The sequence below is a fragment of the Larimichthys crocea genome, chromosome III, assembly GCF_000972845.2.
Source record: "Larimichthys crocea isolate SSNF chromosome III, L_crocea_2.0, whole genome shotgun sequence".
Classification (NCBI taxonomy): Eukaryota; Metazoa; Chordata; class Actinopteri; family Sciaenidae; genus Larimichthys; species Larimichthys crocea.
The window spans coordinates 43,337,291-43,361,502 of NC_040013.1; the positions used below are offsets into that span (position 1 = coordinate 43,337,291).

At 42.3% G+C, this 24,212-nt stretch overlaps 1 protein-coding gene across 3 annotated transcripts in view; it reads left to right on the top strand.

Annotated features, from left to right (window-relative positions):
* The first annotated feature begins 1,591 nt into the window (after window positions 1–1,591).
* Window positions 1,592–24,212, top strand: part of LOC104933668 (ras and Rab interactor 2) — a 59,769-nt gene continuing 37,148 nt past the window's right edge. Inside the window, exons 1-3 of one of the 3 annotated variants that reach the window (XM_019256248.2) lie at window positions 1,592–1,767; window positions 1,955–2,142; window positions 18,122–18,213. In XM_019256248.2, the coding sequence (XP_019111793.1) occupies window positions 18,163–18,213 (51 nt within the window). In that variant the 5' untranslated portion in view covers window positions 1,592–1,767; window positions 1,955–2,142; window positions 18,122–18,162. Of the gene's footprint in view, window positions 1,768–1,954; window positions 2,143–18,121; window positions 18,214–21,076; window positions 21,249–24,212 lie in introns of those variants that run through there. The other 2 variants (XM_010749171.3, XM_027273490.1) reach the window with 2 other exon arrangements.

Here is a 24,212-nt window from a genome sequence, read left to right on the forward strand (position 1 = left end):
GATGTCAAACATAGTTATCGATAAATTCCCCTGTGAAGACACGAGCACCATGAAGGCAGCATGTTTTCTAAACCTGTGCAGATGCAGCAGTCTGTGAATGAGGGAATGAGCTTTCCACTATCAAGTATGAATAAGTTTCTTCCACAGCAAATCTGTTTTTTCCCTTCCTCTTTCCACTTCTGATAATAATGCTAGATTTGAAAGCTGCATGGAGACATGACAAAAATAACATGTAGCATGTGATAAAACTGTTTATTTAAATGTTTATTGTTCTTTTGTTGTTAATGTTGCAGCTGATTTAGGGTACCTGGAGCCAGCTGGGACACCCCTATGCCACACAGACAGGAAACAGCATCAGGGAACAATCTGCCCCCTTATGTCATTCATATAAATCATTCATGCTACCTGTGTATTTACACTGTGTGTATCTCAAGATCTTGAGAAAATGATCCCGTTATTTTGCCATGATGACATAAATAACTCGAGAAAGCTAATGACATGAACTGTTTATCATGAGAGAACAGGGGAAAGAAAATGTATGACCACTAAGGGCTTCTGTATTGCGGTGTTCTATGTGCATTGAATGTACCTTTGCTGTAATAATAATAATAATAATAATGATAACAATAATAATGATAATAAATCCTACAATAGACTTGTATATATTTATGTTAAGTTGTGCCATCACTCATAAACACAAACACTCGGTTTCAGTAACAGACAGTTGTGTTGCCTTCATCAGGTTCAGGTTTGTTGCTTTGTCATTGTTCTGAGCTTTACATGTCTTACTCAGTTATGTTCTGTGCAGTGAATCTCTGCGTGTTGTTGTTGCTCTGAGCCTGAGGTAAGCCCTCAGCCTCTGCAGGGGCCTATAACATGTTCCCAGTTGGGACACGTGATGTGAAAGTTAATGCACAGTTTGTTTTTGTGTGTTTGGCTGAGATTTGGAGGGGGAAGGAGGCAGCGGCGTCGAGTTAGACGGTAAGACGACCAGATCCTCCGGAAGTAGTGTGGCTTCGTCTTTAAAATAAAAGCACGGAGTTTGACGCTTAAATGTCACGAAAGAAACATGAAAGACTATGAAACTACAGCATTTGGAAATATTTTTGTAAATTTGTAGCGTTCTACTGTCTGGGCAGGGGGAATAAAACGACAACAAATCAGATGACCCCGTTGTCTGTGCCATTATCTTTTGCTGTTTTTGTCGTTTTGTTGTATTTTCATTAGTCAGCTGTCTAACATTACTTTTGTGTCCTGTCAATTAGGTCTAAAAGCCGACTTAATTGGTTAACTGAGCTCACTATGTTCAATAAGGTACTCTGTACCTTGTACTCGGTTGCCACACGATGGGAGTTATTGTCCAAAAACCAATCCTACCCCAAGGTATATGGTAGCATAATTAAAATGTTATTAACTTTTAATGGGAACAACACATGTACGAAAGTTATTTTTTCTTCTTTACAGTCAGCTATGCTGCTGTACAGTGACTTGCATTTTATTTTGAAAAGCATAAAAGGAAGTCGTTTCGCCTTATGGCGTGTTTCACACAAAGAGAAGGAGCAGCCAGAGATCTCCTCAGAGTTCTCTCAGCGCACACTCAGTTGTTTTCCTCACTCGAAACTTTGAGAAACACTCATTAAGTGTCACAGCTTGTTATACACGAAGCCCCCTCGACATGGACATATGATGAAACTGACATATTCAACAAGTCGTCGGAGAAGCCGCATTTTGTTTTTCCACACCGGGACAACGCTCACTCCGTGAGAGGTACGTACCGTTAAAGTTTAGCCCTCTTTGTGTTGACGTTCCTGCGCCGGTGGTACCGTGTTTTTGTCGACTGTGTTTAACCCCCAAGACTCACGTTTGACTCTGTGTGTTGGGTGAGCGAGTCTCGCAGACGTGCGGTCAATAGTTATTGTTGCACAGTCAGTAATAAAGCGACATTATGCTCCAGGAATCCAGCGGGACGTGTTGTTCAAGTTATCATAACCACCTGTTGTGCGACGTCAGTGTTCGCTCAGCCCCTGAGAGCGAAGGCATCACGGTCCCAGTATGTGGACACATCCCGAGAATACTGTGGAGCTACTACAGGACTACAGAAGGACTACAGAGCCAAATAAACATACATATCCATACATACCAGTAGGTATATTAAACATATATGTAAATACAGTGTCTGTACTAGTGTTATCTGTACACTGTAAACAGTTGTGGATGGTTATGTACAGTAGACATGTCTATGCAGTGTGTAGGATGTACAGTATATCTGACAGTGATGGATCATATCTAAATGTGTGTATTAAATTGTATATATATGTATAAATGTAGTGTATCAGCTGTATCTTGGTGCATGTTTTCGATCATTGACACAGTGAGTGACACTCGGAGTGATGATCTGTGAACAGAAACTGATCTGTGGAGAAGCTGGAACAGGCCGTGTCCAGGATGTGATGGGTCGGCAGAGTTGTTTCCTGCCTGTTTCCTGACAGTGGACATGTATAATGAGGGGCATGTTGACACCAGTCATTTTTTTTTTTTTCTGGCAGAGGGACTACATCCTCTGCTGGGCCTTTTTCATGAATGTGTTGATATTGGACGGTTACTTAGGTCCTGGCAGGTTGTGCATCCCAGAACCCTGAAGCCTTCCACAGACACAAACACAGTGCTGTTGAGTATGATCATAGCGAGTGTTCAGCTCCAGGTTTGGCTCCTCATTGTCCCAGATGAGACAGATGACAGTTGAGTCGTCTACAGACTTCAGGACGACATATTCAGACCAGGGTGCGGTAATCAGGACTGTGCAGTGATTAACCACAGGTTGCTGTAGCAGTGTGTCGTGGCGTGTTTATCTGTTCTGCACGTACACCTTTCTAGCTATCGGCACTCCCTCTCCTCATTCACTATCTATGTTGTTTGACCACTACGGTCATTCTCTCATACAGCACAGACTGAAAGCCAGACACAGACACAGAAGCTGGGTACAACTGTAAGAGAATCATAGTGTAGTCCAGGAACTGCTCCTGGATTCCAGGGCGACTGTCGAGCAGATAAACAGGTTGCTTGTTGGAATTGCCACTGCAGCAAGACCTCGGGTCACATCATGTCTCTCAAAGTTTGATTCTTTTTTCTTTGGCATTCCCTACAGCACGCATCACTGAGTGTAGGCCATCAACCCCCATTCAAATGATTGGGAGGACTGTTGTTTTCAGCACAGAGCCTGATTTAGTCTGAATCGTCCCAAACAGATGGGTCTCCTGAGGTGTAGAGGGAACAGAGCTGTGGGAAGCGCACACATCCCTTGGGGGCACAGGTGCTGGATGCAATTTTACCAAGCCTCATCTGCTGTCAGGAAGTTTGTAATTCAATGACAGGTGGGGGCTGGTGCATGGAGCAGGGTGGGTTTGGGGTGGAGGACTTCTGGGATGATGTATTGAATGCCAAACTGGTCCAGAAACAGGATCGTTGCGTAGGTCCCTGGGGAGTCCAGGTGTTGTGATGTAGCGCAGTCCCTTGTTAACTGCATCGTCTCGTGACCTGTTTGTCCATTAGACAGGGTTTGTTTCACTTTGGTCCACACCAGTCTCTGGAAGGATTTCATGGCCACTAAAGTCAGGCAACAGGCCTGTAGTCAGTGGGAAAGTGGGAATGAGAGCGGAGAAGTCGTCAATCTTGCAGTTTGACAGTGAATAAAGGCTGCAGCTTCTCAAGACTAAAGTAAAGCTCCCATGGGGAGTGTCGCTATGACGATCAGCTCCGCCTACAATGAGGGGGTACTGAAGTAGAGGTACCAAAAGCCCCTCTTTTGCTTCCGGATTGTTTGTTTGGTGGAGTGTAAAGAAACAAAGGTGGCATAATGGGAGGCATTCTTTACGGCACTGTGGTGGGATCCCTGCTTCAAAACACCATTGAGTGCTGTGATGGAGGGCCAAGATGTTTGTGTAGCTGGTGATGTCGTGCAGGCCGCCACACTGATGCAGGGTCATCTGGAAACCTGTTTTTCTGCTTCTCCTCCTCTTTGCTTGTTTCTGGCCTGGTTGTGCAGGATAATATACATTTCTGTGGGCCTCTTGGAAAAGCAGGGTTTGTGCTGAAGGTTTTTGTTAGCACATGTCCTCACAAAGGCTGATACAAAATCGCAGTGTTGATGAGTTCATCCAGGTCTGTAGTCACAGTGTCCAAAACATCCAGTGCAGTTAAACCAGGACTGTAATTCCAGCTTTGCTTGTAGGTCCATCTCATCACAGTCTTGACCACAGGCAGATTTTTCTGTGATAAGATGAGCCAAAGCATGAACTGAGATAGAGATAAAGATTATTTTTTTATTTTTTTTTTACAAACAAACCCATTATTACCAGATTGTTCCTGTGCTATACACTCTATATCAGTATGATACGATAATTAAAGACAGATTTATTTATCTTTATTTTTGTTAAAGCTGGTCCTAGAGAGTGCTGTTGACAGGAATAATGACCCAGATTAGTGAAAGTAAACTGGATTTAACAAATGTTTCAGCGTCATTGTTTGAAACGGAGGAATTAGCTATGATAACAAAGTAATAAGCGTTGAATCATCATGCTGATGAACTGTCATAGCGAGAGCATGATATGAATGCATAAGCCAAGAAACTCACTTGACTCTTGTGGTGTTTTGAAATTGGTGACCCGAGACTCGGCTTTCTTTGGCCCCTGAGTGTTTCCAGCTCACGGGCTGGTGTGTCATCTATTGTTTGTGTGGTAATTAGACTGCTGTTCAGAAGTTGCTGCCAGGCATTTTCAGGGTTCTCGGACTGTAACCCTACCTATTACCACCGTCCTCTCACGTCATATCGTCTTCCCTCAGTCCTTTTTCACAGGACAAGCAAGAGAGAAGTATTTTTCCTGGTACCTGCCAAGACCCTGGTTTTCCAATCTCCTCAGAAATCTGCTAATGTGCTTAGTGCTTAGTGTCGGGACCAAATCAGACCAGTGCTGTCTACCTCAAACCTGAGTCACAAGTCAGGAATTCACAATTTTGAGACTATTGCTACTAAACAGTTAGTGTTCGCAGAAGCCCGCCGTAATAACATTGAATTTCATGCAGATATGCTCTTTATAGAAGTTTGTCTTGTTGTTCAGGCCCGCCCACAGCCTGGAAGTTGAAGCAGGCATTGAAGGTGTTCATCACAGAGACATGTAGACATTATTTCAGCTCTGCTGGTTTTCCTGTTGTAGTCTTTGATAGTTAGTCCAGGTCACAAGTAGTTAGACTCCACTTTGTTCCTGTATTGTCTCTTAGTGCTGCAAATAGTTCTCTGAAACACATACCTGGAATTCCTGGAAGCATTAGTCCATGCTTTAAGTTTGGCACAGACGTCCCTCTTAACCCAGGGCTTCTGATTTATTAAAGTCTATTTATATGTATATATACTTCTCAATATAACATCAGAGACACATTTGCCAATGTAGCCGATTACCATGTCCATGTATGCTGTTGTCTTGAAACAAATAGTCGGTCAGATGAATGGTCGGACCAACGCTGACTTGCCCTCTGCATATGGGCAGAAGCATAACTGAGATATGATCCGCTGAAACGAGGGACAGGAAATGGTCTTACATACACTCTAGAAAGGAGAGTAAACATGCCCAAGACTGCTACCACACATTAGACAGTTGATGTGTTGATATATTGACAGGACTTTTCTCAGTTTGGTGTTGTTCAAATCACTAGCCAGTGGAACTGTTCTGTTCAGTCACTCTGCGAACCCACCAGTGAGAGTTTAATCTACAGTTATTAACAACTCTATTAGACCCCCACCCAATGTAATGTGTATGCCACAGCTGCCCTAAATGAACAGCATTGGTACTTACCAAAATCATTTTTGATGTTTCTGTAATGGTTAATACACCAGTATGTAGAAGCTCTTTAACCAAAATAATATTTTTAATGCTGAAATGTAATTATTATTGTTATCTGTGAACTTTCAAACTGAAAAAATAGTAAAGCATATTGTTATCTCTTGATTAAGATGTCAAATTATAGTTATTTACTTGCATTCCTGAACAGAAGAATTCGTTTTAGTGGTTGAATGTTTTGCTTGATGTTCAGGTGCTCTGGCCAATTTGTGTTTCGTGTCTCGCAGCATCGCCTCCATGGCAGGAAGAGTGTATCGAAGAACAACAAGAAAAGTGTGTCTAGAATTCTTTAAAGGTGTTGAAACGGACGCTGGTGACTTGGTTTTTTTTTCATTTACAAGAAGAATAGGCTACTACTGTGATATATCACAGCACATGTACTTCCAGAAATGGCCATATGGACATAACCTATGGAAACACATGGAATGCATACATACAGTGTGTCTGTTCAGAGGAATCTAGGCCACATCTTCTACCACAGAATCTATTTCAGAGCACAGGGCATTGCCCAACACCACAGGAATGTTGCCCAATGACATTTCATTGACATTGAGAAGGAAAGAAATTATAAAAGAAAGTTACCAGTACTGTTCACCGTTACACAGGCAAACTCCTACCCTGGCTGTCGCTAAGCTTGGCTAAACATATCAAGGCGCCAACCTGAACGACTTTACATGTTGGCACTTTGATAACTTCCTATCCTAAGTCAGGGGCTTTAAAGGGAATCTGTTTCTGCTATACAACACAAAGTATACATGCACAGTATTCAGAAGGAGTAATAAACGTAATATGACACGGTCAGACCTGCAGAATGTCCCCATTTGGCCAGCAGCTATATTGCTGCTATAAGGATTTGGGAGTGGTCCTATTACAAGAAGACCATTAACAGGTTATAAAGCTTTATTGCTGTACTTGTGAAATTTCACACACATACTAACTCCACTCCTCATGAGTTGCATAAATTGAGCCAGCTGCAGTGTTCTCTGATGCGCTGAAAGCTTCCTCTGCCATCATTTGTCTTAAAGGACCTGGAATAGTTATCATAGAGTCATGAACTTGTTCAACAGTTGAAGCAAATGAGTTATGTTGGAGATTATTGGGGTTAAACGTGAAGAGTATTCTGAGTCTGATTTTCAGGGAGGTGCTCTTCAGTACTTTTATTGAGGTGCTGTAGCCTTTGGCTCGGAGCTCAGGCTTTGATAGCTGTGACAGCAGAACACGTGTGTGTGTTCTTGCATGTGTGTGATTCCACTGCTGTGTGGTCGTTTTCCACGGAATAACACACCGCCCTGCAAAACAGTCTCACCCACCCAATGTAAGGGGAAATGGAATGCATTTGACACACTTTTTTAGGAGCTAAACATAGGCATTTATGTGGAAGAAGCCAAATGGCTGCCATCATATTCCTCAGTTAAACCACAACTCGCAGGATATCCCATTAGGCAGCAGAGCAGTGCTCAGGATTGGTGGAGGCTGACAGGGTGAGGAGGTTCATTTTTCAGAGCTGGTGTTTCCAGCTGACTACAGTGCTTCACAGCCCAGCCTGGACTGATTTAAGGGGCCAGTATGTTCTGTCAGAAGTGCTTGTCCGATGGGTGAATAGCCCTCATGGCTTTTCAACATCAGAGTTCAATCTGACTTAAGTGTAGCAATTACGAACAGGTACCACTGACACATGAACTTTTTTTAAAAGGAGAGTAACGTTTTATTAGGTCAGGTTTATACTTATAGCTCTTGGTGTAATTGACTGTTAAGTGTCGGCTAAAACCATCAAACCGTCATTTTTGTTAATTGTTAATTTTACAGTGACAGACCAAAGCATCTTCATTCTTAGCCAGCCTTCATTTTTAGCCAGCTGTTGAATTTGTTCTATCCAAAACAAGTGCATTACAAAATTTGTTATTATATAATAAAAGCTACTACTAACCCTGTATGATTGCTCACCGCCCTAAAACAATACTTTCCAGTGTCCAGTGGCAGTACAATGTACGTGATTCACTCTTTTCTTCATCTACTCTGTTTGGCAAATTTTCATTGCCTTTGTTGGTTTGGATTGGTTATTTTTAGGCATGAGGAGTGAGATTGGTTTGGGTTAGGGTATAAATAGCAGGGTAAGCCAGTCAGAGGCAGAGTAGAGCAGGTCATCCTGGGGGCAAAAAGGCGAACGTATCGGGGCTAATAAATTACGTAAGACTGCCGTACTCGCTGATACCCAATCCAACATTTCAAGATGGATCGAAGGCATTTTCAATACTGTAAGTGTGAACTGTGTTTCAGTTAAAAAGTTATCATTCTTACCAGTTGATGATCAGTGCAGAAGATGTGGAAGAAAAGGCATTGTTGTTGCATCACAGCATCAAGTTCTCTAGCTTCATGCTACAGTCTCATGCACACTGCTTAAACATTTAAGCAAATTGAGGGGTTAACAGCAAGTCACTTGACCCCGGATAAGGTTGACAGCAAAGTTGGTATAAAATGTTGCAGCCGGGTTTTGGACAGACTCAGGATGATATTTTGACCCTGCCCCTCCTCTCCGTGGCACAACCTGGGAGTAACTCCCTATCCCCGTGGTCAAGTTCTGGATGTGGTGGGCAGCCTCTGCATGTGGAAATGTAATAAAGTAGCAGGATGGTGATGGGAAACAGAGGGAAAACAGATCACACACCCAGTGGACAACAACCATGCACTGGGAATGTTAGCTTCTAAATGTGCCGGTTAGCATGTTGTCAGGATCCTTAAAATTTTTTTTTACCTAGCATGCTACCATTAAATTCTAGACTGGGAGGTAGGCTAGAATGACAGTTTGTGGTTGAGATATTGTGTGAACTCAATGCTTCAGTAGCTTGCACATTTTATCCTTGTTGCTTCATGTCTCAGCAGACAGGCCCGGACACGTAGCAGTGGCCTCAGGCAGCATTGAGCTGTGAGACTACAACTAATATTTACCAATATTTATCTGAAAGCACACGGCTGGGCTAATTTAACAAATAATGTGGTTCATGTACAGTTTGGCAGTAATGGGGCAGCTGTATGAAGCTACGTCCATTTCTAATCCTTCGTTTATTGTAAGGGACCTGTGCCTCAAACAAAATGTGTTCACTACTCTGTATTGTATTGATATTGAAAACTACTTCAAAATAATGCTGTCTGTCAGAAATATTCCATTAAACTCTCTCAGAAACTGGACCCTACTGCTGAACGTACACTGCTTCAAGCTGGAGAACCACAATAAACAAACAGCAGCCTGTCAGTGAATTATATCCACAGTGCAGGTTAGTGGTCACTGACTGAAGCCAACAGCGTCACTTTAAGTGAATTGAATGGTTCATCTGTTTAAGAAATTTTTCACAGGTGAACCACAACTCTACAGTGCTGCTCTTCTAAAGATAATTTACAATCCAAACATTTCTGTCATAGCGGCTCAAGACTGATATCAGATCAGGACTTTGTATCAGCAGATACTGTACATTAATGATACAGTCACTGACTGTCATAAAAAACTAAAATTACATTCAGTAGCTCAGAAACAGGAAGAGTTTTCATTGGCATGACGATGAGATCAGTAAGCATTGAGCGTTCATATAGATGAACATACCAGAGAAAAGTACTCTCACACACATACTGAGTAGGTGATTCATAGGTGTGGAACTGTAAATTCAGCTTAGCTGCTACAGAATGAATGAAGCATTCAGTTTCTCATAGTGTGACCTCACATCTCAGGACTTCTGAGGACTAAGCAGCTAATAGGGTTGCAAAAGGCCAGAAAACATTTCTGGGAAAATGAATTTACATCCATTTTATTATTTAGATTTGAATGTTATATGTTTTTATTTTCTGCCAAGGCTCATTAGAAGGTCCTGCATAGTAAAGTGAGTCTGAACCCAGTTTAGTGCTCTGGATTTCTTAACATAGTTAACTAACATGCATGCGTGCGTGACTTATCAGTCAACCACAAGGATCTTTAACTTTGACCGCAGTGTACATGACAGATGTGTAAGTTTGGGTTGTAAAGGGAATTTTGCTCATAGGTTAGAGGATGTGACTCATTTCAGATCCTCCTGCCAAGCAGTGATAGTAGAATCGGGAATTGACTTACTGGTATTTCTCAACACACTGACACAATTTTGAGAGCATGAAAGCACGTAGAGCTTTATGTTAACTTTTCTTCCAGACAGCACTGGTTCTACTGTGCTAAGCTTTGTACATTGTATGAAATATCTGTTAGCATAAAAAAAACAAGCTACAAGCAGGGCAGTTCATCACTTGAACAACCATGTGATTGGCTCAGAACAATATGTTGCATACTGGAACACAAAATCCAAACCATAACAAATGTTTTCAGACAAATGATTTGCCCACAATGGTAAAATGAAATGAAATAAAAAAGATCCCTTCAGACAAGCAGCACAAATGTCTACAGCCCTGGCACAGTTTCACTTTTGTTTGTTGATATCACTAATGTGGTGGGTTTTCTACAGAAAATGGAATAATGGAAACCACTTGTGGAAGTCAGTCTTTTTACCAGTAAATTCATATCTTTATTAAGCAGCCAAGTTTGCATCACAGTCAGATAAACAAAGCAAACTCTTTGGAAAACCACAGCTCAGTGTAGGTAATGTGTCTGTATAAGTGGTTCATGTTTTACTGTGAAGATGACACAGTTGATTTATTTTCATTATATATTATGCAAACTGTAGAGACCCACCAGCTTTGTGAAGCTTCATCATCACAAGGCCCATGCAGCATGTAACTAATTCTCACAGAGTGCACATACAGTACAGTTCCTGTTTATGTGTAGACTGATGATAAATGAAAGGAGAAGACGAAGGAAAATAACTCTATAATACAAGTACGTCTATGTCTCTTAACCAATGTGCTCTCCCTCTCTCTCTCTCTCTGAAACGTCTTCGTGTCACTTTTTTCAAGTGTAAATTGCCAGACTCTGATACTCTACCTGTAGTCTTCTGGTTTTGTTTCTTCGTGTAGCAGCTTCTAAATCTGAGTTTAGTTGATGAATCCACCTGAATACTCTCAGGTCATTTCAGGCTGACTCTGGAGGTTTGACTGATACAAGCGTCTGACTGGCGACCGCAGCATGACATCAGGCTGTTTTTCCAAAAGTTGGGTCCAGCGTTTTTTGGTCGACACCCCTGCGTCCTGCACCACCACAGCCGGAATGGAAGAACCCCACTCAAATTAATGGAAAAACCTGCGTTTTCACCGCAGCGGAACAGTAACCCTAACCTGTATATCTGCTCATCAATGCTGAATTTGCTTGCAAGGTCAAGGACAAGATTTTGGTAACGAGTGGGCATTGGTTGCATGCAGCTAAACGGTCTGTGTGGAGAGAAATGGAGGTGGAACTCTCTGAAACTCTTTATAGACATTGGTGAAATGTCACCTATCATGAAGTTTGCAATCCAACTGCAGAGGAAGTCTTGGCTGGATATCCATTATCAGTTTTACTAGATATCTGGTGCCTTCAGCAGAAGCCCAGACACATTGGCCATTGTCCAAAGAGGCTAAATCCTTGTGAGACAATAGCTGCTGGCTTTCCAAGACTAGACTGGATCCGTTCATTTCAGCAGAGCACACAATTGTAAAGTACAGACGTAACACCTCTCTGTATAACAGATCCATATATTACACTTCAGATGAGCAGCACAAATGTCTACAGCCCTGGCACAGGTTCACTATTATTTGGAGGCTTGTTTGTTGACATCACTAATGTAGTGGGTTTTCTACAGAAAATGGAATCATGAAAACCACTTGTGGTAGTCAGTACCAAACTGACAACTGCTGGAAGAATTTCAGATCTTCATTAAGCGGTCAGGGTTAATTGAATAAACAAAGCAAACTCTTTGATAAACCAAACTCTTTGGGTTTTCTTTGAAAAGCTTTTTTTTTTTTAAGGAGGGCCAGATTTGGCAATGTGAAGATGCCCGGGGACAATAACATTTTAAAAATGAAAAAAACACCTCTAATTCAAAGGGTTAAGAATGATCTCACAAAATGGGCCTCCCTACCAACTTCTCTCCTTTGGGGAATCAACACTATAAGAATGAATATTCTTCCTTGTTTGAACTATCTATTTCAAAATCTCCTGTGCTATCTGACCTTGGCATTTTTTAAGTCTTTGAATGCTAAATGCAATGTAATGTAATAATGTAATGAATTCTCATATATCTGTCTATATTTGGAACAATAAACACCCAAGAGTTAAGTTCTCTACACTTACTAAGCCAAAGGCTCTTGGTGGCTTGTCCCTGCCTTCTCTAAAACTGTTTTTTAAATAGGAAAGATTCCTTATGGTTGGGTCTTGAATCTTAATCTTGTTATCCCAGAAAACTTACTTCCCTTCCCTTTATCAATAATATAGAACATTTAAATCATCTCAAGGATAACATAATTGTCTATAACACACTACTAGCTTGGCGAGATGCAAGGAAATACCAGAATATTCCTCCTGTTTTCTCTTTCTGATCTCCTCTGGCTCTGAATCCAGATTTACCAGTACAGATTAGGTGTATTGGTCTGATGGAGTGGGGCATCTAAGGGCTTGTCTAACTTTATGGACCTGCTGGACTCTGACTCTCTTAAACCATTTGAGCAAATCAGGGCTGATTTTAATATTTCTCACAAAGACTTTTACAAGTACCTCCAAATTCGTCACTTTATAGGGTCCCTTCTGAGGACAGGCAAGATTATTATTCCTATTGAGAAGTTAACTCATGACCTTAACCACTAATCAGCCAAGTTTTGGAGGATCTGGAAACCGGTGCACTCCTTCTTGCAGAAACCATAACTCATAATCTTTTTCTGGAGGCCTGACTGCCTTTTTATTTTTACTTTGTTTATTTTTACATTCTATTATTTCACACACGCTATTCACTTGCCTGTCTCCTATCATCTTGCTGATTTTGTATAAAAAGAGTATTTAAAAAATGAAAAACAAAACAACAAACAATAAAAGTTAGACAAATGCACTGTTCTGTAACATTTTTTAATGGCAATCACCAGATCTTAGTCAATCAGGTGTGAACAAATCTACAAACCAATTCTGTCTTTCTTTCATATCTTAAGTTAAATAACACATAATAAATTATATGAAATATGTTGAACTTGCATCATAATGTAAGGCCAGATAGTTGCACAACAGTTTTGCATGAATACTATGACGGGTGGACATAACCAACTTGCACTATTGTTGAAAGCTCCTGAAAACTCAAATGTTTCTATATAACTTCAAACATACAGTTCTAAATTAGCAGCACTAATTATTCAAATGTTGCTGAATTTTGATTTGTACATGGAAATATTTGACAAAAACATTTCTTATGGGATGAGTGTCGGGCATTATCTGTAAGCAAACTGATATAGATTCATTGGGGCTTGGAGGTAGAGCGGGTCTTCCACTAATCAGAAGATCGGCGGTTCGATCCCCTCCAGTCTGCATGTCAAAGTGTCCTTGGACAACCCCAAATTGCTCCTGAAGGCTGTGCCATCGGTGTGTGAATGTGTATGAATGGTTAGCTCCTCAAACTGATGAGCAGTTGGCACCTTGCATGGCAGCCAATGCCATCAGTGTAAAAGCATTTCAACAGTATCTGAACAGCAAATGTTTTGTCCAGCAGGTTTCCCTCTGAGTCTCTACAGTGAGTCAAATAGTGAACTCAAAACAAGCTTCTGTCCAAACCCTGATGTTCCAGCGACATCTGCATGACTGCACACATGTGGAGAAATATATATATTTTTTGTATTTCTGGATGAAGCAAATGCCAGTCATGTTTGTAGTTCACATAGTATTAAATATTTCAGTCTATTTGACTCACGGGTTACTTGGTGTGTCACTGGACAACTGGCAGTTCAGTCTGTCTTTCCTTGACTGACAACCACAGGGGCCTTCCTGTTTACTAGGCCTGGACTGTGAATCACACAAAAGCTTGAAGTCACACACATGAACACATACACACACACACACACACACACACACACACACACACACACACACACACACACACACACACACACACGTCTTTTCCAACCAAAACAACCCCAAAAGCCAACCCCACTGCTTTGTTTTGACAAGACAGCCCGGCCCACTGGAGATGTGAAGAGGAAAGGGGGAGTGAGACAGACAGGATAAAAAAACAAAACAACAAGAACGGACGCCTTCTATCACGCTGTGGCTCACTTTCTAGAAAATAAACCAGCTTCTTCCTCCGTTTTAATTCAGCCTTTTTCCAAATGTTTTTTCTCCTTAGTCCAAAAGCTAGAGGTCTCAGATACACACTGTTCATATGTTACAGTGTGTGTGTTTGATTGGTTGTGGACACTAAATTTGCTTATAACCAGTAGCCAGCATCCATCCACCCATTTGCTTCCATTTATTGGAGTGCAGGTTGCAGTAGCAGGTTGCTTAAAATTAACTTGTTTGTATGATGTCCAGCCACTTTTTATAGCTGTTCTGAACTACACATGGAAGGTGGAGCGCTGTATGACTTCACTTCATTGTGTTGCACTCACTTGGAAAATTGACAGTAGTTGTGTGAAGAATTAAGAGGGCTACATGAGGTGAAAATGATGGAAACTTTTCGATATGCCCGAACACCCCTGTCACTCCGGATGTTTGAGTTTCTTAAGGCCAACTCACACCGGACGCGGAACGGAAGCGGAACGGCACCGCCGCGGTCACCGTAGCAAATCGAAGCCAGTCTAGTCAATGAGAGCACTCACACAGGGCGCGGATCAGGCGTGGCTCAGAAGCGTCCCAGAAGCGGCTCTCCGCGCCACGGTGCGAGCTTTCCGCAGGATTTCTATTTTTTCCGCGAGCCGCGGCTAAACCTCGTAAATTTCAACAGAGCACTGCGCACCAGACAGGAAATCCGACACAGAATCAACATAATAAACTTCCGCCCCCTTTCAAAATAAAACACAATACGCAGTTCATGTAGCTTTTTACAACTTCACATCAACAATACGTCATGACCGGTGGCACCAGGTGATCAAAGATCGATCAAAGGGTCTCAACGAGAGACTAATTGTTGACGTTGAACAACACACAATCATTTATGACACAATAGATGCTTTTTATAATCTCCTCCACATCGGAGAAGCAAAGTCAGCTGTTTGTTGTTGTTGTTTTCTTTATACACTGTTTATCGCGGGGTCTCGGGTATGTCCATGATCTCGCGTGATTACGGCCGGCTCGCTCCGCTGCCGTTCCGCGGCTGATCCGCCTCCTGTGTGAGTCCCGTGTTACCCTGACTCTCAGTGTGATTCCAGCCACCCTCCAGAGCTCGTTTCAGTCGATCGTATCTGTATTATTTCAGTGAAACCTTGAAGATGAGGATAAAAAACAGAAGACCGGTAAATTGAGAGCATCTCCTTGAAGCTCTGCTCTCTTTACTGCACAATCCAGTACAACAACCACCATCAAAATCTGCCTGTTGATTCCATGCTCCATCCTAACCTCACTCAAGAAACCTAAACCTCCTTCACTTGGAACAGTGCACTCCCTTCCAGCTCCATTTTCTGGCAGAGCTCTGTGGCCTCAGACTTGGAGGTGCTGACCCAACTACATGCTTAATAGGTGTTGGACTCTGTTAGACTCTTGTGCCTTTTCTGTTTTTCTGTGACGTCCACGGACAGAATCTCTTGTGGCCCTGGGGTTTCCGTGGATCCTCTTTTGGCTTCATCAGTGTGACCTCCAGCATTCTTTGCAGCTTAGTGTGAGGCAGCTGGGATGAGTGTCGGCCATTATCTGTAAGCAAACTGATATAGATTCATTGGGGCTCGGAGGTAGAATGGGTCGTCCGCTAATCAGAAGCTCGGCGGTTCGATGTATCATTGTGCAAGATACTGAACCCCAAATTGCTCCTGAAGGCTGTGCCATCAGTGTGTGAATGTGTATGAATGGTTAGCTCCTCAAACTGATGAGCAGTTGGCACCATGCATGGCAGCTAATGCCATCAGTGTATGGATGTGTGTGAATGGGTGAATGAGATATGTAGTGTAAAAGAGCTTTGAGTGGTCGGAAGACTAGAAAGGAGATATATAAGTACAGTCCATTTACCATATACATTGGACCTAACCCAAAGTGGGCACTATGCCATGCATGGTCAGAGCACCAGACAGACTCTGAGATCAAAAGCGTTCCAACGGTATCTGAACAGCAAATGTTTTGTCCAGCAGGTTTCCCTCTGAGTCTCTACAGTGAGTCAAATAGTGAACTCAAAACAAGCTTCTGTCCAAACCCTGATGTTCCAGCGTGAGTGGGGGAATTTGTTGCCGGTAAAGGGATGCTGATGGTGTTGACCTCTTTCGTGTGTCTTTTTTTTTTTTTTTTTTTTTTTTTTAAATAATTTTTTTTTAAAGGAAGGTGTGGGAGGTGTTTGCATGCTTCGACACAGCTGGGTCATATTAGCTGCTGAAACAAAATCCATGACCACAACATCTGGGTTAAGCGTGCCTGTGTGTATGTACATATGTTATCCCTCTGTTCACCCAAACAGAGTAACAGCACTGTTTTCTATGAGGCACCCTTCACAGGCTTAGGTAGTTTGGATGTTTTGTCTTGACAGAGAAATGAGTAAACCTTGTTGTTTACAGCGTGCCCTGGTACCCCAGTGGCCCAGGTGCAAACTCGGCCTTAAGCCATTTGGTCCTGGTCCTATATGGTCCTGTCAATAACGTGAAATATTAAAAAAACAAAAAGCAAATCAAAGGAACGCCCACAACAACCGGCTAGTTTGCAGGACGGGCCTTGCACCAGGCCAATAAATATACAATATTGAATGTATGCTAACTGATGTAGCAGGCTTACTTAACAGTACAGGAGAAGTATGATGCGTCGATTTAACATGCTGATTGTTTGTGACGCAGTCACTCAGTGACAATCGTCACAGTAGCTTTTAATACTTTGGTTATTGAGCAAGTTACTTTGTAAGATCAGAAGAATAGAGCCAAAGAAATTTCATCTTATGTTTAATCTACAGGATATCTTTTCTTTACAGGAACAATATGTTTATAAGATGTTTACTGTATTAAATCATAAAATGCTGTGTCATCAGAGATTAAAGAACCTCAAACTGCTCAACTGAAATACAAGCTTCTTGACAACAACACTACAGTCAATGTTTCTGCTTTCTGGACCAGACGGGCTGTTTTGTTCTGTGTGATCCGGTCTCGCTTCGCCATCGGGGACGTCCAGTGTCTTCAATCTGGCAACCTGCATGAGCTTTGAGTCTGGGGTGGAGGGTGTCAAGGCATAAAAGTCTCCAGTAGTTTGAATTGGGACTGCAGAACCATCTTTCATATTGTTACATATTGAAAGAATGTAAACTTCATATAAATATGATCATTTTTTCCTCTTCTCAGCTCTGGTTGTTCACCTGACTGTAATAATGGAGCAATCTACTCAAGGTGTGTTCAGTTAGCCTGACTTAAGTGCTGGGTGTGGTTCACACACAGTTTTGACACATTAATGTGATAAGGATTGCTGGTTATTAAACCAACTCAATTTGACAGCTGGATGTGACACAGTGACACGCTGGTGGGTGAGTCATTACAAACTCATGTTAATGTCCACTGTTGTGAAATTTGTATTTTGATGGAATTGTGCAATCAAGAAAAGTATGGAGTTTTGAATTGGAGTATGTCATCAATATAAAGTTGATGTAGAATATATGATTTACACATTCAGCAGTTACAGCAACAGAATCATTTGTAGTTGTGTCTCTGGCCACATATTGAACCCTGATAAATGCTCCACTATGTTCCTCAGCAGTCTGTAGCTATGTCCATCAGTGCTGAGCAGGTAGTGTGAAAACAGCTGCTGTGGCTGACAATGACTTTGACCCAAAACAGTGAAGTCGTGGGCTGGACTGCTTAACAATGATCTGAAGCTGACTGTACAACTCTGCAAAGCCGAGGGTTGCTGCAGATCCAGGTGTAGGTTCTTCACTCAGTCATTGGTCTTACGTCAGGTAGCTGTGCTGGAGGTTTTGATCATATCACATGATCTTCACCAGCAGGAGTCTATCCAGTATGTTTTTTTTTTTCAGAGCACTTTAAGACTTTTTGACCAGGTCGGTGCAAAAGTTGAGGTTTAAAGCTCATTTGTGTGGCCTGGGAAACAGAGTTTTTTTTCTTCCTCTTTTCCATCGAGTAGACAAAACTGAGCTGCCTTCTTTTGTATGTAAACCTATAATGCTCTCTTTCCTTTACAGACAGCTCAGCAGAGACAGACAGAGAAAGCTCTACAGACAACATGTCCATCAGTCCATCTCGCAAGCAGGAGAGGAAAGGCAGTTTCTTCAAGGTACGTGCCACTCAGATAAGACAGGATGGGAGGTTTGAACCATTCTAGTTTACACAGGGCAAGGAGAAGTGGGTGGGTGGATGGGTGGGCGGGGGCTGCAAAGCCTCGAGTTACAGGCGAAATCCTGGAGAAGATTAAAGGGGAGGAGGAGCGAGGTGGAGCCGGCCTGAGTATAGCTCTGTGGTTTTCCTGTCAGGCTTTTCATCTCTGTTCTCTGTTTCATATCACAATATTTACGCTAGCGTGACACGCTTTTTCACGATGCATCACCACGAGACAAGACAGGATCTGATTTATGATGGCTGATAATGATGTACCTTCACTTTGCCATCCTGAATCAGAACAGCATGTGGAAAAAATACTTTTCTAAGTTGTGAAGTGTGTGTGTGTGTGTGTGTGTGTGTATTTGACAATCAGCAGCTGGACACATGTTTTAAGCTGGATATTGATCAGCTGACTGCTGTCAGTACAGCTGCGTCTAAGTTGTATGTTTGTGCATATGTGCACATGGAGGTCTGTGTATTCTCGTCAGAGTGATGGAAATAAACTTGTGTAACTGAAATTCCACAAAATAACAACAGTGATGACAATAATAGTCAGCAACAGCATCATCATTCTAGTTCAAATGATCACGATGTTATTTAACAATAATCATAATCAGAAAGGCCTGTCACTTCCTGTTTCTCACACTTTAAGAAGCTGATGTCATCTGTGGGCTGCACTGTGGTCAGTCTCCATTGATGTGTCTTGTCTGATCGTGTTCTTGTCTAGACAAGCGTGCCACAGTTATGTCAGGTATCGACGATCAAACACGAAATCCACAGAGACACAGCAGAATAGAATGTTTGATAGTGAATATCTCTTATCTTTTCTAACTGTCATGTCATGTTGTTTGCTTAACACTCTTGGTTGCATGATGATGTCATTTTTTTCATGTGATTCATGATATTTAAAAAAAAAAAAGTATTTGGGTGCCAACCTGTCCTCTCTCCTCTCTCCTGGCATTTAGCATCAGTCAGGTTTAGTTTGTTGTTTTGTCACAAGGATAAAGAACAAAACAAGAGACAAATTTCACTTTTGTAGTTCCAGTCAGTTTCACAAAACACAAAATACTTTCAGTTCGTTCCAGAGGCTAAAACTCAGTGAGTGATAAATGGAAGGGGGGTGACTTGTATCTTAAACCGGGAATGACTGTGAGTTGATAGGTGTTTCCGGGGGTGTATACAAGTGATGAAAGCCAGCTTGTCACACATTGAACAAACAGACTGGAGAGCCATGAGCCATGAGCACTTTATACTTTGCTGATAGAAACTGATCCCTGTCAGCCTTCACTGTAAAGCTGTGTTATGGTTTCTCTGCAGTCTTTGATAATTACAGATCTGCCTCAGACACACACTTAAAGTGTAACCACACCTCACAGCAAAGAAGCAAGGGACTCCTGACAAAACATTATTTCTGTATGATATGGTTTGAAATGATACATGATGCGATATGATATGACAGTCTTTCCTCCTTCGCGTCTGCTCTTGACTTAATTTTGATCTGGGAGGAAGAAAAAGTCAAATTAAGGTGGGGAGTGAAGAGAACTATATATAGAAGCCAAAACAGTCAAGATCAACCATGATAACTTAACTCAGCGAACACTGAGTTGATTTCAAGTGTAGTCATCTGTTTTCACTAATATAAAGAAATGTAACACACAGAGGTGACTAGCATCGAGTCCAGTCTGCAGTAAAATATGTCTGTAAACATGGAATGGTTTTGTTGGTAAAAGGTTTTGTTGCATTGACCCTGTGTAATTTTACAGTGCCCCGGTATGCCATTTTATGTCAGCAGTCGGCAGTATCCTTGCCAGTATGGCCCCAGGTTTTCAGATTGAGTTTCCTCGTGAAGGTTACCATGAATTTGAACAGCTCTGGCAAGATCTGCTTTGGTAAATGTTTTTGTTTTTGTGGCACGTTTTTAGAATTTTCAGTTTCCTTATAAATATTTTGGCAGCAGATTAATGCTGCAAACAAAGCCCTTCGAATTTAAATCCCATTCTTCTTGAGCAGGCGGTTATATGCCTGCAGGGGAAAAAGGTTTTTCCCATGCACGATATATTTTAGTGTCAGGGACTTGAACTCTTTAATTAAACTTCTGCTAAATCGGGTGAGTCAGAATTTGTAATTCTCTCGAAACAGCTGAGCTAATTGTTTCCTCGTCCTGCTTAAGCAGCTCATGTGATGTTACCCAACTGAAACATTGCCCAACTAGACAGATAACTGGGAAACGAAACTGAAAAAAGCCAGGAACTGAATTCCAGGGAAAATAATTGCGTTCCTATGAAACAAAAGCTTTCAGAGCTTGGAATTAAATGTATGCGATGAAGGCCGTGTACTTGTTCTTTCTCCTTAAAGATGTCACTCCTGCTCGATTTGTTGACTCCCATCGCCGGATACTTGAATCAGAAATACAGCAGGAGATTTACATTTAGTCATTTAGCTGATGCTTTTATTCAAAGCGACTTACAGGGACCACGTTGGGGGTTAGTATCTTGCCACTTCGACATGCAGACTGGAGCAGTCACGGAATCGAACCACCGATCATCTAATTATTGGACGACCCGCTCTACGTCCTGAGCCACAGCCGCCAGAAGATGAACTGTTATATCTGGTTACAGTGAAGCCACACAAACTCAGGTTGTTTTCATAAAGTAGGCACACAGCATGAGTAGTTATCCACACAACAGGGCACAATGAAGTTGCGAGTAGTCGGAGGTGTTTGGATTGCTCCAGCTGCAGATCTGTCACCCACACCACCAGCAGTGATGCAACAGCAGTGCCATGTTCTGTTTTCGTTTCATTTTGTTGCAGTACATAAAGACAGACAGAGAGAGAAAGACAGAGTCAAGAGAAAGAGCAGTAAGCAATGAGCCTGATAACAGTGAGATTTATTACACTGGATTACATGGAATACCCACGTTTCCTGTGAATCCTTCATGCGTGTGAGGACAACTCAAATTCAGAGCGACAATGAAAACTACCTAAAGAGAGGTAATCACTGTAAATACAGTTAATTTTTTTTTAATAGGATCAAAAAAGAAGATGAGAAAAAGATGAGAGTCTGATATCTACATTCTGACTGGTCACACTGTGTGCACGTTATCGTGAAAACAATGAGTACACGTTTGACTTTGAGTTATTCAGGGTCAGACTTGTAGTCTTGGGTAGTTTTTAGAAAAAGCTTGCTCAGAGTGTCTGGGGAAGTAAATGGTAGTAAATGCACTGATTCAGCTGATGACTTTAATAGAAGTAAAACAGAGCTGAAGAGGAGGCAGACAGCAGATTTTCACAGCGTGCAGCAGATGTGTGGTTTGAAACGGAGATGTCTGCTGGAAAATGGTGCTTGGATTTGCCAGAGTGACCGAGAAACGCTGATATGTTTTGATTTTCGACATTTTGGCAGCAGAACACATTTAGGAAATCCCCACGCTGTTCTGTTTTCTTTAGTGCTGACTAAAAAAAAATCTTTTTGTTCTGGCCAAAATAGGCAGCAATAACGAGGAGTTGCAGACAAACAACATGAAACCAGTAACTCGAAATATGTGACAAAACAAGAATGGAACAACAATGGGATATAAAGTTGAATAAAAAGAACTCAAGAACTCCTAAAAACAGGAAGATTATTAAGACTGATCGGGGTGTCGTTTAGCTCAGTTGGTAGAGCAGCCGCCCCATATGCAAAGGCTCAGTCCTTGCTGCTGAAGCCCAGGATTCAAATCTGACCTGTGGCTCTTTCCCACATGTTATTCCCCATCTCTCTGTCCCCACATTCCTGTCACTCTTCAGCTGTCTCTGTCAGAAATGAAGTTTGGCCAAAAAAATAATCTTTTAGGGAAAAATACAAAAAAATACTGATCAAATACAATAACTTAATAACACATCCCATTCATATAGCTGACACTTTTATCCAACCATGTTGATACAGCTCAAGAATCACTGGAATCATTTAAGTACATCTACTTTATCAATCAGGCTAAACTACTCCGTGCTACATTGAGAAACAATCATAATTCTTTTTGTTTTTAATGGGGAAGTCTGTGTGTAGTGTGATGTGGAGTTTCTGTTGTCCTGATGTTAATGGGGAGCTTGTTTCACCTTGTGGAGCCAGAACAGCAAACAGTCACGGTTTTGTTGAATGGTAGCTGGACCACCCTCATAGTGAGGGAGTAGGAAGCCGATTGGCAGCAGCAGAGCGTAGTGTTCTGGATATAGAACGAGCCTGAGCCATTTGAAGCATGGTAGGCGGTAGTGTCAAAGGGATCAAGGGTGGAGAAGATGGAAAAGATTCTTTTAGGATTCATTGAGGAAGATTGAAAAAAGCTGCGGGATGAGGAGGCGAAGAGTGACACGAGAAGAAATTGATGAGCGAGGATGTCTTCAGAACTTTCTGCCTGCCCAGAGAAGAGGACAAGGTAAAGAGAGGAGTATGTCCAAGGCAGGATCGGAAGGAGTCAGTGAAGAGCTGATAAGACAGATGAGGCAAAAGAGGAGGGTGATGGAGAGGGGTGTGGGAGAGTAAGATATGAAGAAGTGGTTAGAGACAGAGAAGTTAGTGGTAGAGCAGTTCCTGGTGAACATAAATTCACACTGAGTTGGTTACCAGCTTTGTGGGTAAGGGTGGGGGTCAGAGTAAACAGAGAGTAAATGTCAAGGCCCACTCAAGGCCAACTCACACCGGAGGCGTTACGGCCGCGGAACGGCTGCGGCGCGGTCACCGTAGCAAATAGCCGCCAGTCTAGTCAATGAGAGCACTCACACAGGGCTCAGCAGCGTCCCAGAAGCGTCTCTCCGCGCCACAGTGCGAGCTTTCCGTAGCATTTCTATTTTTGACGCGAGTCGCTGCTAAACCTCGTAAAGTTCAACAGAGCAGATCGCACCAGACAGGAAATCCGACACAGAATCAACGTAATAAACTTCCGCCCCCTTTCAAAATAAAACACAATACGCAGTTCATGTAGCTTTTTACAACTTCACATCAACGTTACGTCATGACCGGTGGCACCAGGTGAGCAGTCAATCAATCAAAGGGTCTCAATATGAACGACGAGAGACTAATTGTTGAAGTGGAACAACACACAATCATTTATGACACAACAGATGCTTTTTATAATCTCCTCCAGGTCGGAGAAGCAAAGTCAGCTGTTTGTTGTTGTTGTTTTCTTTATACACTGTTTATCGCGGGGTCTCGGGTATGTCCATGATCTCGCGTGATCTCGTGATCTCGCATGAATACGGCCGGCTCGCTCCGCTGCCGTTCCGCGGCTGATCCGCCTCCTGTGTGAGTCCCGTGTTACCTCGACTCTCAGTGTGATTCCAGCCACCCCCCAGAGCTCGTTTCAGTCGATCGTATCTGTATTATTTCAGTGAAACCTTGAAGATGAGGATAAAAAACAGAAGACCGGTAAATTGAGAGCATCTCCTTGAAGCTCTGCTCTCTTTACTGCACAATCCAGTACAACAACCACCATCAAAATCTGCCTGTTGATCCCATGCTCCATCCTAACCTCACTCAAGAAACCTAAACCTCCTTCACTTGGAACAGTGCACTCCCTTCCAGCTCCATTTTCTGGCAGAGCTCTGTGGCCTCAGACTTGGAGTTGCTGACCCAACTACATGCTTAATAGGTGTTGGACTCTGTTAGACTCTTGTGCCTTTTCTGTTTTTCTGTGACGTCCACGGACAGAATCTCTTGTGGCCCTGGGGTTTCCGTGGATCCTCTTTTGGCTTCATCAGTGTGACCTCCAGCATTCTTTGCAGCTTAGTGTGAGGCAGCTGGGATGAGTGTCGGCCATTATCTGTAAGCAAACTGATATAGATTCATTGGGGCTCGGAGGTAGAATGGGTCGTCCGCTAATCAGAAGCTCGGCGGTTCGATGTATCATTGTGCAAGATACTGAACCCCAAATTGCTCCTGAAGGCTGTGCCATCAGTGTGTGAATGTGTATGAATGGTTAG